Raw genomic sequence first — 15,098 nt, forward strand, 5'->3', positions numbered from 1 at the left:
TGGGCTTTGCTAACGACACTGTCGTGATTTTTTTTTTTCTCCCTCGTCGTCTACACAGTGTATTTTCAGCCTCTTTTCCGCCGCCACCTCGAGAACCGGTTTTTCAAATTGCCATAGCTGCTGGCTCAAAATCCCATCTTTCGTCTTGTCAATCAATGTCAGCTCAGCGGATCTGTGCATGAGAGACCCTGAATTTCATATCGTGCAGAACCGACATGACTTTATTCCTGGACTTTAGCACACCGGATATTATTTATCTCGTGTTGACAGTTCTGAATCCCGCGTTTACATTTCATGATGCTACCACGATGGTAACTGACTACACTGCTAAGTCCGAGAGGTACCTCGGTACCTACACTCTACACCGTCCGCTTACCTCGTTTGCCTTTTTCACCCACGACTTGTACAACCGAACAGTAGACAGGTACAAGATTCGCACTTTTCGTTGTCTGCACCTCTCATTCGATAGGGCCTCACCCACGTCAAACACACCCGGTCTCCCGTCATGCCCCATTCACACACAACATGCACACCACCGGCACCACCACACCTTACCAAACTCAGCTCCATTCTGGGGCGGCAGATGGGCGGTGTCGAGGGTTATCTACCTAATGGAGGTCGGTGTCACGCACGTGTTCACAAAAACTGTGTAGTTCCTCATCCAGCCTCAGCGCCTCAGGGTAGGAAGTGGCGAACAAACTTGTCCCGTCCTTCCCTCCTGAGCCCAAATGGCCGAATACAACCCCCCTCATTATGGTTCCCGTTCAGCAGTCTGCTGTGTCTACACCTAACGCCTAACGCCGCTGGCTGGCTGGCTGGCTGGCTGGCTGGCTGGCTGGCCAAGATGCGAGGCTACACTACACTACCTACCTACGCATTGCACTGCTGTACATTTACACAAATCCAGACCGCCCGTTTCCCCCCCCCTCCTCCCCCCCTTTTCTGTCGCGACTGCGTAGGCTGTGGACGTGGACGGACTGGGCTTGGGATACCTTCCTGTTTAGGATTTTTATACAGCAGTGCTGAACCAACCGGACTGGGTAGGCAGACAGGGAGCAGATCAACAGATGGATGGATGGATGTCGAGGAAGGGAAGAAGATGGTCCCCTTGTCCGGTTGTCGGCTTCAATGCTGCCCCCCTTTATGCCATTGCTCGCTGCTGCAGGCGGTAGTCTCGTCGGTAGCCTCGTCGGTAGCATGAAAGTGAGAGCCGATCATCATCCAGCGATGGTGAAGCGCAAACATGGTGTCATTTACCAAACAATCATCAAGAGCTTGAGAGAAGGGACTTGACATTGCAAGGGCTTGTCTATCCAATCTTATCTTGCATCGTGGTTAATGAAAGTTTATCTACACTAGTGTAGTAGTGCTAGTATATGAAGAGTGTGTGATTGGGGGCCAGACAGGATGAGAGGGTAGGGGGAACAAAAGGAGGAAAAGATCATCGATCTTACTGCTTCTGTTGATCAAAGCTGAAACACAGAGATGATCGATCTTTTGCCTATTTGGTCGACCGCCAGCTACCCACACCATCTTGGGGGAGGGGGGGGGTTGTTTTTGCTGGGTATCCGCTGTCAATGGCACGTGGGGACTCGTGACAGTTTTTGTTCGGGGAGGGCGATATTGAGGTACGGAGTGGGGGGACGCTGAGAGAACAGGCAGAGGATTCAAGCGAGTCAGGGTACAGAGACTGGGGAGAAGGAGGCGAAGGCCGGAGTATACTCCGGCGTTGTTCGCGGAGGCGATCTACTGCCGTTGGGGGTTTTTGGACGGGGCTATCACTTTTCGCTGACAGGTACAAACCGAAGCTTGCTTTCGGGGCCACGGGGAAGGGAAAACGGGCATAAGCATACCCTCCGAGGGTCGCAGATGATGGGTCAGAAAGGGGGGCGGGAGGCCATGCTCGGTAGAGAGAGCACCGACTGCATTTACCAACCGACTTACCGGACCAATGTCTGGTGTGAGGGAACTGTCGAAGGGAATAATCACTGAAGGACCGAAGGCCGAAGCTTTTGGTCCTTGGGTGAGGATAAGGGAGCACCTTGCCTATGTGGGGGACAGATGGAGGGGGGAACCATGGTTGTTGATGACCCCCTTTCATTTCTTTCATTGGCGACGGCGTCAAGGGCAAGTCATGTCCTGTCGGCTGTGCCGGGTAGGGAATGTGCAATTGACATACTTTCCCTTCGGGCCTACATACCTACAGGATCTAGCCTCGCCTGTGAGTGGTATCCCGGGATGTGTTTGTTGAAGAATGTGGGTGAAGGTAACGGTTGTAGCGATGGCGTGCGTTGTCAACTTGAGACATGCAATGGTAGGGTCTTGGGGATGGTGGCTGTGTGGATAAAGGGGATGAATACACATCCACAGCTTCGAGAAGGGGACAAGGAGTGAAGAGGTCGAGGGCCGGGCCGTGAGGTGCATGCTGCACTTGGATGCTATCAATGGAGGGTTTTTGAGGTGAAAACTCTGATCGATCAAGGCTGTTTGTCTGCAGGTGGAATGCAGCCACATGGTTATGGACACCACTTACAGAGAGCAAGCCACCGCGCCCGAAGAGGCAGTTACAGGCTACATTTGATGGCTGCTGAGCTTCGGGAAATATACCCGTCGGCCGTTGAGGCCGTTCGTCTGTTCTTTTCTTTTTTCTTGCTTTCTTCTTTAGGGGAGGTTGTGGCGGTCTTATTTGCCTGCCTGATGTGAGCGGGAGAACAGTGGTATAATACGCAAACAGGCCCCGGGAGACACTCGCCCGAAATTCCCGAAGTCAAGAAGCCACTGGCCAGGGACATGGGAACGGGCCACACAAAGAGACCCAGTAGGGAGGGAGGGGGCGAGGAAGGGAGCAGATAGGGCTTGTCAGAAATAGGGGCTGGAAATCATGACGGTTGGTTTTGTGTGACTGTATAACGGTATTGATGTTAGATTATGGTTGAGGGATTGGGGCTCAACCCCTGAGACCGGACAGGTACAGTTCCGGATAGCAACATCACGTCGGACCGGGCGGTTGTGGCTTGGACGGACGGGGTGATGCGTAAAAGGGGAGAGATGTTGTGATACAGGGCCACGTGGTGGTGCTGACACCGCAGAGGTGAGGAAAACAACAAGAACATGTTGTAGAAACAAGAAGAGCTGAAGATTGAGAGCAATGACTAACAGTCTTTCCCGCCAACTTCAGCGAGAGCTGTCCTGAGCGATGAAGCTGTCTTGACCACTCTGTGTGTTTGCCCCTGAATGCCAAGCCCACAACACAACACAACACAACACAACACAACACAACACACCTCCCCATGATCTCTTTCCCATCAACAAGCTGTTGACGTCGGTGACCAAAAATAACATGAACAAATCCCTTGGGTAAGTACATTCCAAAAAAATAAAAACAAAATAAAAAAGACGCGTCACACCGTCCCAAAACAGCCACTTTTCTCCCTCGTCTGTTGTGTAGCCCCGAAGCCCGTTCCCGAGTTCGTAGAAGTAAATCCAACAAAACAAAAACACTCCGGCCCGCCTATTTCTCGTCCTACAAACAACAGCGCCCTGGAATGGGAACCTTGCACAACATCCGGACTGTACCGAAGTGTACCTAGCAGTAACTACCACTTGTCCTAACACAATATACCTGATGTCTATAGTGGTAAAGTGCTGTATCACAGAGCCCCCGTTTTCCCATCTCCGTCGCTCGGTCAAAGTGGGTACCTTGTTTGGAGCGAGTCCAAAGAGCCCGATCGTCGTATGTTTTATGTTTTGATTGGTGTTCGGTCAAGTAGATAGGTGGCGTCAGCCCTACCCGTAAGCCCCTCCCGTAATGTCTGCCTATTGATCGCTGTTGCTTGTGGATGATCGTATGCTTCTGCTGTCACACCTACAACTACCGGAGCTGCCGGCAAGCTCGGGAGTTGGAGCTGAAAGGGAGCGGGATGTGAGTTTGGTCGGCGGAAATTCACCGAGTCCGAGGTGGACGGACGGGCTGGCTGTGTATTGTCATAATACCTTACTGTTGGAAGACCGCAAAATGGGAAGTGGCGGTGTTAGAATTGGGGAGGGGACTGCTCTTGAAGAGACAGTGAGGGAAGGAGGTTAAGTGGGCTAGATGAGGGGAATTTTCGAAGAAGAAATGGTGGAATGTATGCTGTGTGACTGCAAATGATATGTGCCTGGGTGCTTATGCTCCATGGTGGACTGTTTGCTGGTCAGGCAAATGGGCTCAGGTAAAGGGTCCGGCATGGTGGAAGTGAGCAATTCTGAGATGGTGCAGTCGGAGAAAGCCAATGAAGCCTGACTGTCGGTAGTGGTAGATGTCCAGTTTAATTAGCAAGTTGGCCTGCTGTGTTGTGCTCTATCCCGTGGCTTGTTTTGTTTATTGATGACAATCGGAGAGGACTCAACCCCTGAATGGATAGCGGCCCATAGCAGAATATGGCCATTCACCTAGGACAGTTGAAGAGCAGAAGTTTGATAGTAGTCGCCTTGATGGACACAACATCAGGCAGTCACGAGACTGTAAACGACCATGACTTCAATCCCAACACATGAACACAAAACTTGTATCATTACATCTGTAAATACGCCTTCAACACCCACCATAGCCAACAGAAGCCCCTATCATCATAATATTTACTTCTTTCCATTTCTTCGACTCGCTTGCTTTTGTTTCCCTACTCCCATCCTCTAAATATCACATGTCAAGAAAGCAAAACCAACCACCACCTTCAACTACCAACCCCAACACCACTACCACCCCGTCATCCCTTTACAAAACAATCGCCAACTCCCCCCTATCAACCCCCTCCTCCGCCAAATTAGGATAATACGGCACCATCGCATCCGCAGCCTGCACATACGCATCATTATACAACCTCCAATACGGCGTCCTCACCTTCCTCGCTGGATGGAAAAGCCCAGCCCAGACATAATTCAGCACCAACCCCGGCCCCACCGCCATCCTCACCGCTTCAATCGCTTCGACAATCCTGTCAATGACGTGCGGGCTCGTCTCAAACAGATTAGGATACAGCAAGTTCAGCAAGTGAACCATGGCATCTTCACACCCCAACCCTACCACGCCCAGCGCAATATGCTTGACGACTGAAGCGGCAGTTTGCCGATGGACTTGGTCACGGTCGATGAGGGCATCCTCCAAGAGGGGTGCAACAGCGTAGACGTAGTCCTTGGCCATTTCGCCGATATACTCAAAGAGGAAAGAGAGCGACTTGAGAACACCGTTCTGGACGTTGAGTTCCGGCACCCGGTACTCGTTCATCAAGGCAGGGAGGACAGTGAAAGGAGCGCAAGTCTCGGCAACGATACCAATGGCAACGGCGGTATTGACACGTGACTGACGCTCCTGCACTCTGAGGTTGTTAAGAAGGGTGGCCAACACGTCCTGGGGGCCGATGGCTTTGGCGATGAAGCCGAACGTGTTGTTGGCCGCGCGACGGATGCCCTTTTTGTGGGCTTTGAGCATATCCAACAGCTCAAAACAGATTCTCATCCACTCGCGAGCATTGACACTTTCCGGTCCGCGGTCGGCGATACGGCCGACCAGGTCAATGGTGTTTTCCTGGACTTTCTCATGTCGGTTGCGCAGGATGGGTGTGAGGCGTGGCAAGAGGTCCTTGATGGGTGGCTGCATTTGGCTGATGCCCACCACAGTCACAATGGACCTCAGAGCACCAAGGATGGAGCCGAGAACTTCAGGATATTCTTCACCGAGGTATTCGTAAAGAACAACACCGAGCTTGCCCATCAAAGCGTCTTCGCCGCATTGCTTCATCACCATGGCAATTCTGGAAACAAGATCAGCAGCTTGCTGGCGAACTGTGGCAGACTTGTTGTTGAGACGCCAGAGAATTGTGCTGACGATCTGGGGGAGGTATGGCTTGCAGCGAGTGCCCAGAGCATTGACCACGGAGCCAAAACCGTTGAGCATGATAATATCTTCAACGCTTTGCTCTTGGAAGGCGTGCAGGATACCATCGACAAGTCTCTCTTCCAACCGCTCGCCAATGTCTGCCGCACCCAGAGAGGCTACTATCTTCTCCACTGTCTCAACAGTCATTTTCCGGTAGGCTTCGCTTTCGTCCTTGAGGTTGACCACGATTCTCTCGAGAATCTCACTGACACCGACCTTTTGGCCGATATCGACCGTGGTCTCAACCACTTGACGGTAGTTGCGCTTATCCAAAGCCATGCGCCGTACCCAGAAGCTCTTAAAGAAGTCGTCCAATACATGTTCCTTGAGATAACCAGCTGTGACACCATCCGTCGCGGCGCACTGAGAGATGACCTTGAGCACGACCTTCTTCATCTCCTCATCTGGCGAGGCAAACTCTCGCAAGAGAATCTCCATAATCTGACTTGTGTAGTAGTTTGCGTAGTCCTCGTCCATGAGGGGGATGATGTAGCCGACGGCCTTGAGGAACCCCGCCAGGCCCTTGCCTCGTTGCTTGCGAGCTCCCGTCCACAGGGGATTGAGGATATCATCGAAGCTCTCAATACCATATGGGTTGGAGGCTTCGGCAAGAGCAGCAATGGCCAAACTGGTGACTGTCCGTACCTTGGTCTGCTCATCGTTGAGGTTGGGCCCAATGCAGTCTACGAGCTGCTTCAGGTGTGGCAACACTGCACAGCCCATCAAGATGGGAATCTGCTGGACAATCTTCACACCGGTATGGCGCGCCTGCCACGACTTCTTGCTGCGGCACACGGCTCCCAAGAATGGCAGCAGGGCCGGAATACCCAAGGCCGAGGCCACCACAGCAAACGCTCTGGCAGTTGTGTTTCGTACGTATTCATCTACGTGATCGATATCGGGCCGCATGACACTGATCATGGTCGCGAGGCCAGCGGCTTTGCTGAGGTTAGAAATAATCTCGCGACCTTCGACTCGTGCATAATAGTCCTGGTCAATGAGCAATGGCTCAATGACGACCAAGATCTTGTGGACATAGGGCCGAACCAGATCATCCAGCTTGTAAAGGATACGGTCAATAACCTTGACAAGAAGATGGCGTTCCTGGTCCTCAAGGGTTTTCTCCATGAGTAGCGGGAGAATCTGGTTGAAGAGGGGTCCGGCACCGAAGTTTCGAGCATTATCTGTGAGCTGCCTGAGTGCAGTCTTCCTCATCGGGGGAGTACCGTTCTTGACCTTCAACAACAGGCGCATGATCTTCCTCTCCTTCAGCTCTTCGACAGTCAGATCGTCTTCATTGGACCCGTCTGTGAGCTTGCCAAAGTACGCCATGTCCTCAGGCTTGAAAAACTGAAGATCACCAACACCGGGGATTTCCCTTGGAACTGCTTGCCCAGAGAGACGTGTGCTCTCAGGATCCTGCATCATGAAGCCTGTCTGTGGTGTTGGTGGCACTGCCAGCTTGTGCGTGGGCGCCCGGGTAGGGGCATATCCCGGGGGAGGCTCGAGAATCTTGTATCCCTCGTCAGGACCAGGAAGCATAGCGTCGAGCTCCTCATCGCTGAGGGGCATGTACCGGCCGGCATCGGGGCCGAACGCAGTGGGGGGCAGAACAGCAGTTTGTGTAGGGTGCATCGGAGTGGCGAGACCAATGTTTCCAACGGGGGTGGCAGACGGCGCTTGATCCCATCTTGACTTCTTCTTTGCTTCTACTACAGTTCCATCAGCGCCAAGAACGGGCACAGAAGGTGCCTGATCCCAGCGCGAGCGCTTCTTGGGCTCTGCGGCTGCTGGGGCAGCCTCGGCGTCTGTAGTAGCAACATCCCATCTCTTTTTGCGCTTGCGGCCAGCGGCTGCTGCCTCGGTCGAACCGGCATCACCGTTCTCCTTGTTTCCGGCCTCCTCAATCTGGAGTGTAGGCTTATGTTCTTCAGTGGGGCCGTCCTTCATCTTCTGTTCGATAGCTCGGCGCACGCGCTCCTCCTCACGCTCAATCTCGCGACTCTCCATAATCTCGCGATAGCTCATTCCATCCTCAGCAGCGGCAGCCTGGCGATTGGCGGCGAAGGGGTCGGCGCGGGTAGGGGTCAGAACGCGATCAAATCGACGCTTCTGGTAATCGGTTTCGCGATCTGTGATGCGGTTGCTCTTCTCGCCACGACCGGCAAGAATGTCGTCTTCTTCCACTCCATTTCCACGCGCAAACTCATCTATCTGGGCACGGGTAGCAGTGTACTGTCCGACGAGGCGGCGCGAGCTATCGGCGTCGGCCATGTCCTCATCGTCGTCGCCATCTTGAGCGGGGAGGGAGGTGTGATAGCCTGCAAACTTGTCGGCGCCGTTGGCACTTCGATCGTAGAGGTCGGTATCCCAGGCCTCATTAAGGCTGGCCTTGGTTGACGAGTCAGCACGCTGATTGGCCGGGTCGAAGGTCTTTGAACCTTTTTTCGCAGCGGCAGCCGCGTTTCGCTCGGCCTGGAGCTTGCGAATCTGATCAAATTCCGCGTCCGACATGGTACTGCTGCCCACACGGCACTGTGCTCATCCCATTCGGGTAGGTTGTTGTTGAAGTGAGGAAGTAAGTGACGACGCGATCGGTAGTGGATGGCTCGTTCGTTCTTGGGGCGATGGGAGGGAGTATCGCGATGGTGGTCGTTGTTGGATGGACGTTGAACGTGGGTCAGGACGTGGACGTGGACGTGGACGTGCGGGTGAGACTGGATCGTGGATGGAGCAAGCACTTTGCCTTGTTGAAATTTTGGCGGCAACCGCAGCCGCAGGCCAAGAGCGAGCCGCGCTAAGATCTTGGCAGCAGATCGCTGTTACATAAGCTGGTCTAGGCTCACAACCTCACTTTACTTCACTGGGGCATTGGAGCTCCAATTCATCAACCGCGACTCGATTTCTTTACAAGTGCTGGGTGCTGTGGCCCATTGTGTTACAACTAAAGCGATGGAGATTTGTTCGACTTGAATTCTTTTTCTTCTTTTCGTTTTCGTTTCGTTCTCTTCGTACCTACGATGTCATCTTCCAGTCGCTGCTCGCTTTACGCAGAGCTGCTAGCCAATATCCGCCAAATTTCACTGGTCGCTTCTCTCACATCGCCCAGTGATGCCTCCACCAGAGTTGCTGTGGCTGCTGACGGAAGCACCGTCGAGTTGACACATCATGGCGAGGTTCACAAAATCAGTTTGCCTGCCAAGATACCTCTTGGCAGTACACTCCTTCCCATCGATCAGAGGCAAAACGGGACCACGGCTCTGTCATGGCGATTGCCACTTGGTGGCACGGTTCCCCATCCGCATCTCTCTTCTGATACCCCCGCCTGGTCAGCGACAGACTTCGACGTCGGCGTCCAGGTCGCTTGCAGGAATTGCAATACCGTCGTTGTGGAGGAGGGTACAGTAAAGGTCTGGAAAGACTTGCCAAGTGAGAACTGGGCCGAGATGATGGAATTCTGGCATTGTCACAAGCCGGATCACCATCATGAGGATGGACACGAGCACGGGCATTCCCGTGATGAGCACTTTGGCAAGGCAGATGAAAAGAGCCTGGCTGCTCGAGGCTATGGGGCTTCGTCCATCATCTCAGCTCAACCAGGTGTCGGTTTTGTTGACTTGACAACGATCCTCTTTACCGAACGCGATTGCCAGAATATCACGGTAAGTTCTTGACATGACAGCATGAGTATGTGTTTGTGTGGGTATGAAGAAGGTAACCCGGCCGGCTTTGCCTCCCAATGGCGTGGTTACCGATACAAGTGCCCTAGATGAAGCAACTATCGTTCAACCTGTTCAACAGAAACCACTAGATTGTTTACGAACCTCCTTAACAGGACGGATTGTTTCTTTCTAGTGGTGAACGAACCTCTGCATTTCACCGGGTGATTCATAAGTCGAGAATATCCCGGGATACCACGAGGGACATGCCATTCCCATTCTCGTTTCGTTCATAGCCAGTCGGCCAGTAGCTGACACACATGTATCTAGTACTCAAACTCAGCCTTTGAGCAAGGGTCATTAAATAGACAAGATCTGCCATTGACCAACAACCGCAGCTTGAATGTTTTTTGCTCTTCCTGCCACTCTCAACTCGGCTTCTACGTCTTTCGGACAGCAGCTGTCACCCTTTTGAAGTGGCAGATGTCTTGCAAGTCCGCATCTGGTTCAGCACCAGGCATCACTGAGTGCCTGGCCGCGACTATCATCTCCACCATCTCGCGATCTGCCTCGTCAAAGTCGCTCATCATGCCCATCAATGAGACAGAATCGGAAGTCAAACAGACGGTGATTTACGCGTGGGTGCTCAACGCTAATATTGTGTACTCATCGAGTAATGGGGCGTTGGGAAGACCAGCTATCAAGCTGTTGTATCAGAAGATACCGCGAGAGGAAGCGGACAAGATGTTGGAGGCGGTGACGTGTGAGGCGCAGGAGATCAACCTGCCGGCGATCGCTATTGAGAAGGTGGTCGAGCATTTGGATGAGAGTAACTGGTTGTTACCGGAGAAGGAAAGGGTGTTTAGGGAGTGGAGGGTGGGGTTGTTGACGAGATGATTTGATGGATCATTAGCAAACGAAAAAGAGCGCCCCGTTATACCATTACGCCATGCCACCAGTTGAAAGCTCCTCAAAACACCCAGCAACTGTATTCCCAGGTGTGCCGCATTGCGTGTCATCCAAATATTTTGCAACTACACCCGGACGCTCCTGCGTGTCCTATTCCAAGTTAAACGAGCAGGAGAAGTCGCTGAAGATACCATCCTACATCCCGTTGTATCGTACACCACTCCCCCCTCATCATTGACTTTCCCTCGCCTTTATCCTCTTACTCACCCTTCTGGTCGTCGTACTCGTCGTCGAAACCTGCGACACCTGCGAGCTAAGCGTCAACCCATCCATTACATCCTCCATTTTGACATCTTCATCCCTTTGCTGCGACTCCTCCTCCTTGACAGCCTTTCTTTTTCTCGTGCTCGAAACCGTCAACTCCTCATTTTTCACCACTCTTGCCACTTCTTGCTTTACCACCTTCTCCTTCTTCACAACCACGTCGGCATTTTCCTTGTCCTCTTCCTCTTCTTTCTTCCCCTTCTTTCCCGTCTTCGCCTGCTCAGCAAACGACTTGAGGTTAGCAGTGAAAAGAACACTCTGCGCCCAGCCCGCGTACTCCCCCCAGATGTTCCTGAAATGATCCCCTACACTCTCATACATCCCCTTCGTAAAAGTTTTGCTTTTGGACTTTCCACCGAAATTGTAATCTCGCTGTGCGATCTGCCAGACGTGCGTATCGATTGGAACAGATTCCCACCACCCCAACCCCATCAAACAAACACAATCAGACACTTTGGGTCCAACACCTGTTAGTTCAAGCAATGCCTCATGTGCCTTGCGATAAGTGGGCTTCTCCCCAGGTTGAAACTGGGGGTTATCCGCTGGTGGTACGGCCGGGTTGCGAATTTGATCCAACCACCCTTTTGGTCGTTGCTGAGAGATGATTTGCGCGGTATCGGCGATGTATTTGGCGCGGTAGCCAAATCCGAGAGAGCGGAGGTGGGATTCAACGTCTGGTCCGGAGAGGGCTTCTGGTGAGGGGAAGTCATGGAAAGGTTCCCCTGATATGGTGGTGATGTAAGGGCCGTAGTGGAGGCAGAGGTTGTTCACCATGGAGCTGATTCGGGAGATGTTGTTGTTGGAACTGCAGATGAAGGAGATGAGGGTTTCCCAGGCGTCTTGGTTTAAAATGCGGATGCCGGTGAAGGAGGAGCAGCGCCGAGCGAAGTTGGGGTCGGTGGCGGACCATTGGGTGTAGAGCTGGGTGAGTGGAACGCCGAGGGAGAGGTAGGATTGTAAGATGGGGAGGGTGGTTTCATGTGGGGGTGGGTTGATGGCGGGGAGGGTGGATTTGTATGAGAGGTGAGTTGGGGATTGGGTCAGGGTGATGAGGCGGTTGGAGAGGACGCAGTGCCATTCATTGTTTATTTTACGCCAGCGGAAGGATTCTAAAGAGGGTATGAGTATGGTGGTGATGAAGTGGATGGATGAGAGCGGTGATACATACGTCCACAGCGAAGGGTTGTGTCGATACAGAGCTCGGCTAGGCTCAGGGGTAATTTTCGCCATTCGGAGGCCATTGTGAGATGGTAGATTGCTCCACTGAGCTACAGTAAGGGAGGAATGAGAGTTTTGGACTGAAAAGTGAGGAATATTCAAAGAACCTCAGGAGTGAGCTTTGAATAGAGATATACCAAGCTCGCACTGCCTGCCTGCCTGCCTGCCTGGAGATGTTGCTGGTTGAGGAACCAGGGGCAACTGCAATTGGAGCTAGGCCCCACTCGGCTTAGTGCAGCTGGGGAGTGTGCCAAGCATCCGTATGGTCCAGGTTAGCCATCCCAAAAAAGTTCCAGCCTCGCGACAACCTTTGAGACTGACTTGACGACTCGCATCACAGCTTTTTTCGGCAACCATTTTTACCGAAAGTCCTGCACCCAAACATCAATTCTGGTTTACCGGGACTGGCAGCAGAGATGAACGGAGATAACTACTCCTCCAGAGGTTTGTTTTTTTTTCTGCTGTCCAATTGGGCAGCTCCGCAGCTAACCGACGCGCAATAGACAGTGGCCGTTACGGCTCATCTCGCGATCATCAGGTGAGTTGGCTACATGCATCACAATTCTTCTCGGCGATAGTGCTTACAATTTATAGTCCTCCAGACGTGATCGCGACGATAGACGCGACCGTGGTGACCCCCGCGACAGCAGAGGTAGCAGGAGACGGTCCAGATCCCCACCAGATTATCGTAGCGGCGGTAGATCTCGTCGCGACGAAGGTGCTGGCGGCGGAGATGTCGACGCATATTCTTCCAGCCGAAGCCATCGTGATAGAGAGCGCGAGGACCGATACACTGGAGGACGGGATCGCCGAGGAGGGGACCGTGGCGGTGATAGGGAATGGGACCGGGACAGAGGTGGCAGAAGCAGGCGTGACGACGACGATGGGAGACGCGAGCGCCGCGGGGAGCGCCCTGATCGGGATGTTATCGACGATCGCCGGGGTGGTGGAAGACGCGGTGGTGGCGATAGGGACGCCGACAGAGAGAGGGAAAGGGAACGCCGTCGCAGTGCATCGCCGCCCCCCAAGAAGCGCGAACCCACTCCCGACTTGACCGATATCGTGCCGATCCTCGAACGCAGACGACGTCTTACACAATGGGATATCAAACCACCCGGATACGACAATGTCACGGCCGAACAAGCCAAGCTTTCGGGCATGTTCCCGCTTCCAGGAGCCCCCAGACAGCAGGCCATGGATCCAACGAAGTTGCAGGCCTTCATGAGCCAGCCAGGTGGAGCGGTCAATAGCGCTGCTCTCAAGCCCACGAACTCCCGCCAGGCCAAGCGCTTGATTCTGTCAAATATCCCCGCCTCAGCAACTGACGACAGCATCGTCAACTTCTTTAACCTACAGCTCAACGGCTTGAACGTCATTGAGCAGACGGACCCATGCCTTCTCTGCAACATCTCCCCAGACCGGTCGTTTGCTATGCTTGAGTTCCGCAACAATACAGATGCGACGGTGGCGCTGGCTCTCGACGGCATCACGATGGAAGCTGATGATCACCAGGCGAACGGAAACGGTGCTGCGGCCACAGGGTTGAAGATCCGTCGGCCGAAGGATTACATTGTCCCTGCGATCGTGGAGGACCCCAACTATGACCCCGACTCCAGTGTGCCATCAACCAATGTTGTTGATGGCCCGAACAAGATCAGTGTTACCAACATCCCTCCTTATCTCACCGAAGATCAGGTTATGGAGCTTCTCGTTAGCTTTGGCAAGCTCAAGTCGTTTGTGTTTGTGAAGGATAACGGCACACAAGAGCCAAGGGTAAGCATTCTTGACATGTCGGTTGAATGTTCTACTCTAACATAGCATAGGGCATTGCGTTCTTGGAGTACGCCGATTCCAGCGTCACGGATGTTGCAATCAGTGGTCTCAACAACATGATGCTTGGAGAGAAGGCGCTCAAGGTTCAGAAGGCCAGCATTGGCATCACCCAGGTTTCTGGTGAACTTAGTGTCAACGCCATGTCTATGCTTGCTGGTACTACTCCCTCGGACAATGACGCCGGTAGAGTCCTCCAGCTCCTAAATATGGTCACTGCGGATGAGCTCATGGATAACGATGATTACGAAGGTTTGTCGCTTCTTCTGCTTTGTATCATTACTTTGTGGGTTGCTAACGTCATGAACCAGAAATTCGTGATGATGTACAAGAGGAGTGCGAGAAGTTTGGCAAGATCCTCTCCCTCAAGATTCCTCGGCCGGTCGGTGGCAGCCGACAGTCAGCCGGCGTGGGCAAGATCTTCATCAAGTTCGAGAACCATGAAGCTGCCAACAAGGCTCTTCGGGCTTTGGCCGGGCGGAAGTTCGCTGACCGGACTGTGGTGACGACATATTTCCCCGAGGCATGTCCTACCAACTTACTGAGCCCATCGAGTATGAATGCTAACAATGACCACAGGAGAATTTCGATGTTAATGCGTGGTAAGAAGGCACGGAAGGGGAAGATTGGTATGGTTGTAGATTGCCAACTGGCGGGAGGGTAAAGCGGTCACTCAAAGGTTCAGCAGTTCTCTAATCACGGTAGAGATGCAATGTACAATTATCTAGCGAGGTCTGGGAAGGAGTGCAATGCATTTGAGTCGATTAGAGTCGGTGATACAGTACGGTAATCATCTTGTTGCATTTGGACACACCGATAATACGATGTTCTGTGCAGGATTTGTGATGACCGTTCCGCCTACCAAGAGCTGGATGTGTTCGATGAGATTGTGGATGATCTTAAATACCCCCAAACTATGATCTGGAGGGAATATCATAAGAGAGACATCAGGCATTGATTCAGGCATCAAGAAGTAGTGGACAAATGAATTATTACATGTTGTTATGCTAAACAGCCATGAAGGCCTAATCATCTATTTCGCAAACGCCAAGTCATGAGATCTATTGTCATGTTAGCCATGATCAGAGACAGGTGATAAAAACATGATATAATGAGAGCCAAAATCAGAAGTCCTGTTAAATCATCGAGCCCCGAAGGACTCTAGCATAAGAGGTACCAGAATATAATTGTAATGTGTTTGATCATCATGTAAGGCTCGGGGGAGGTGCAGATTGCGCAGTGAT

The 15,098-nt window shown here is 52.6% G+C and overlaps 4 protein-coding genes across 4 annotated transcripts; 2 read left to right on the forward strand and 2 right to left on the reverse strand.

Annotated features, from left to right (window-relative positions):
- Positions 1 to 4,753: 4,753 nt before the first annotated feature.
- On the reverse strand, positions 4,754 to 8,733 carry prp10 (U2 snRNP component prp10; the record flags this gene model as incomplete). The annotated part of the gene is made up of 2 exons (XM_062886214.1): positions 4,754 to 8,305; positions 8,356 to 8,733. Coding segments are annotated over 2 exons (3,930 nt in total), but the record flags the coding sequence as incomplete, so codon positions are not given.
- On the forward strand, positions 8,661 to 10,550 carry QC762_117780 (uncharacterized protein). Its single transcript, XM_062886215.1, has 2 exons — positions 8,661 to 9,576; positions 9,904 to 10,550. The coding sequence occupies exons 1-2, from the start codon at positions 8,935 to 8,937 to the stop codon at positions 10,468 to 10,470; spliced, it is 1,209 nt and encodes a 402-aa protein (XP_062749273.1). The 5' UTR covers positions 8,661 to 8,934; the 3' UTR covers positions 10,471 to 10,550.
- Positions 10,551 to 10,660: 110 nt separating this feature from the next.
- On the reverse strand, positions 10,661 to 12,204 carry OGG1 (8-oxoguanine glycosylase ogg1). The gene is made up of 2 exons (XM_062886216.1): positions 11,975 to 12,204; positions 10,661 to 11,915 (listed from the first exon to the last, which is right to left on the reverse strand). Exons 1-2 carry the CDS (start codon positions 12,045 to 12,047, stop codon positions 10,714 to 10,716), a joined length of 1,275 nt encoding a protein of 424 aa, XP_062749274.1. The 5' UTR covers positions 12,048 to 12,204; the 3' UTR covers positions 10,661 to 10,713.
- Positions 12,205 to 12,306: 102 nt separating this feature from the next.
- On the forward strand, positions 12,307 to 14,703 carry QC762_117810 (uncharacterized protein). The gene is made up of 6 exons (XM_062886217.1): positions 12,307 to 12,468; positions 12,528 to 12,562; positions 12,619 to 13,797; positions 13,848 to 14,106; positions 14,166 to 14,377; positions 14,434 to 14,703. Exons 1-6 carry the CDS (start codon positions 12,441 to 12,443, stop codon positions 14,458 to 14,460), a joined length of 1,740 nt encoding a protein of 579 aa, XP_062749275.1. The 5' UTR covers positions 12,307 to 12,440; the 3' UTR covers positions 14,461 to 14,703.
- The last annotated feature ends 395 nt before the right edge of the window (positions 14,704 to 15,098 follow it).

The sequence above is a fragment of the Podospora pseudocomata genome (genome assembly GCF_035222375.1).
Source record: "Podospora pseudocomata strain CBS 415.72m chromosome 1 map unlocalized CBS415.72m_1, whole genome shotgun sequence".
NCBI classification, from domain to species: domain Eukaryota; kingdom Fungi; phylum Ascomycota; class Sordariomycetes; order Sordariales; family Podosporaceae; genus Podospora; species Podospora pseudocomata.

Bases quoted from the DNA above. Each gene is read 5' to 3' on its own strand.
- QC762_117780 (XM_062886215.1), top strand. From the start codon at position 8,935: ATGTCATCTTCCAGTCGCTGCTCGCTTTACGCAGAGCTGCTAGCCAAT. The intron at 9,577-9,903 runs GTAAGTTCTTGA...ACATGTATCTAG, and splicing joins GCGATTGCCAGAATATCACG to TACTCAAACTCAGCCTTTGA.
- OGG1 (XM_062886216.1), bottom strand. From the start codon at position 12,047: ATGGCCTCCGAATGGCGAAAATTACCCCTGAGCCTAGCCGAGCTCTGT. The intron at 11,916-11,974 runs GTATGTATCACC...TACCCTCTTTAG, and splicing joins CACAACCCTTCGCTGTGGAC to AATCCTTCCGCTGGCGTAAA.
- QC762_117810 (XM_062886217.1), top strand. From the start codon at position 12,441: ATGAACGGAGATAACTACTCCTCCAGAG. The intron at 12,563-12,618 runs GTGAGTTGGCTA...TACAATTTATAG, and splicing joins GCTCATCTCGCGATCATCAG to TCCTCCAGACGTGATCGCGA. The intron at 13,798-13,847 runs GTAAGCATTCTT...AACATAGCATAG, and splicing joins ACGGCACACAAGAGCCAAGG to GGCATTGCGTTCTTGGAGTA.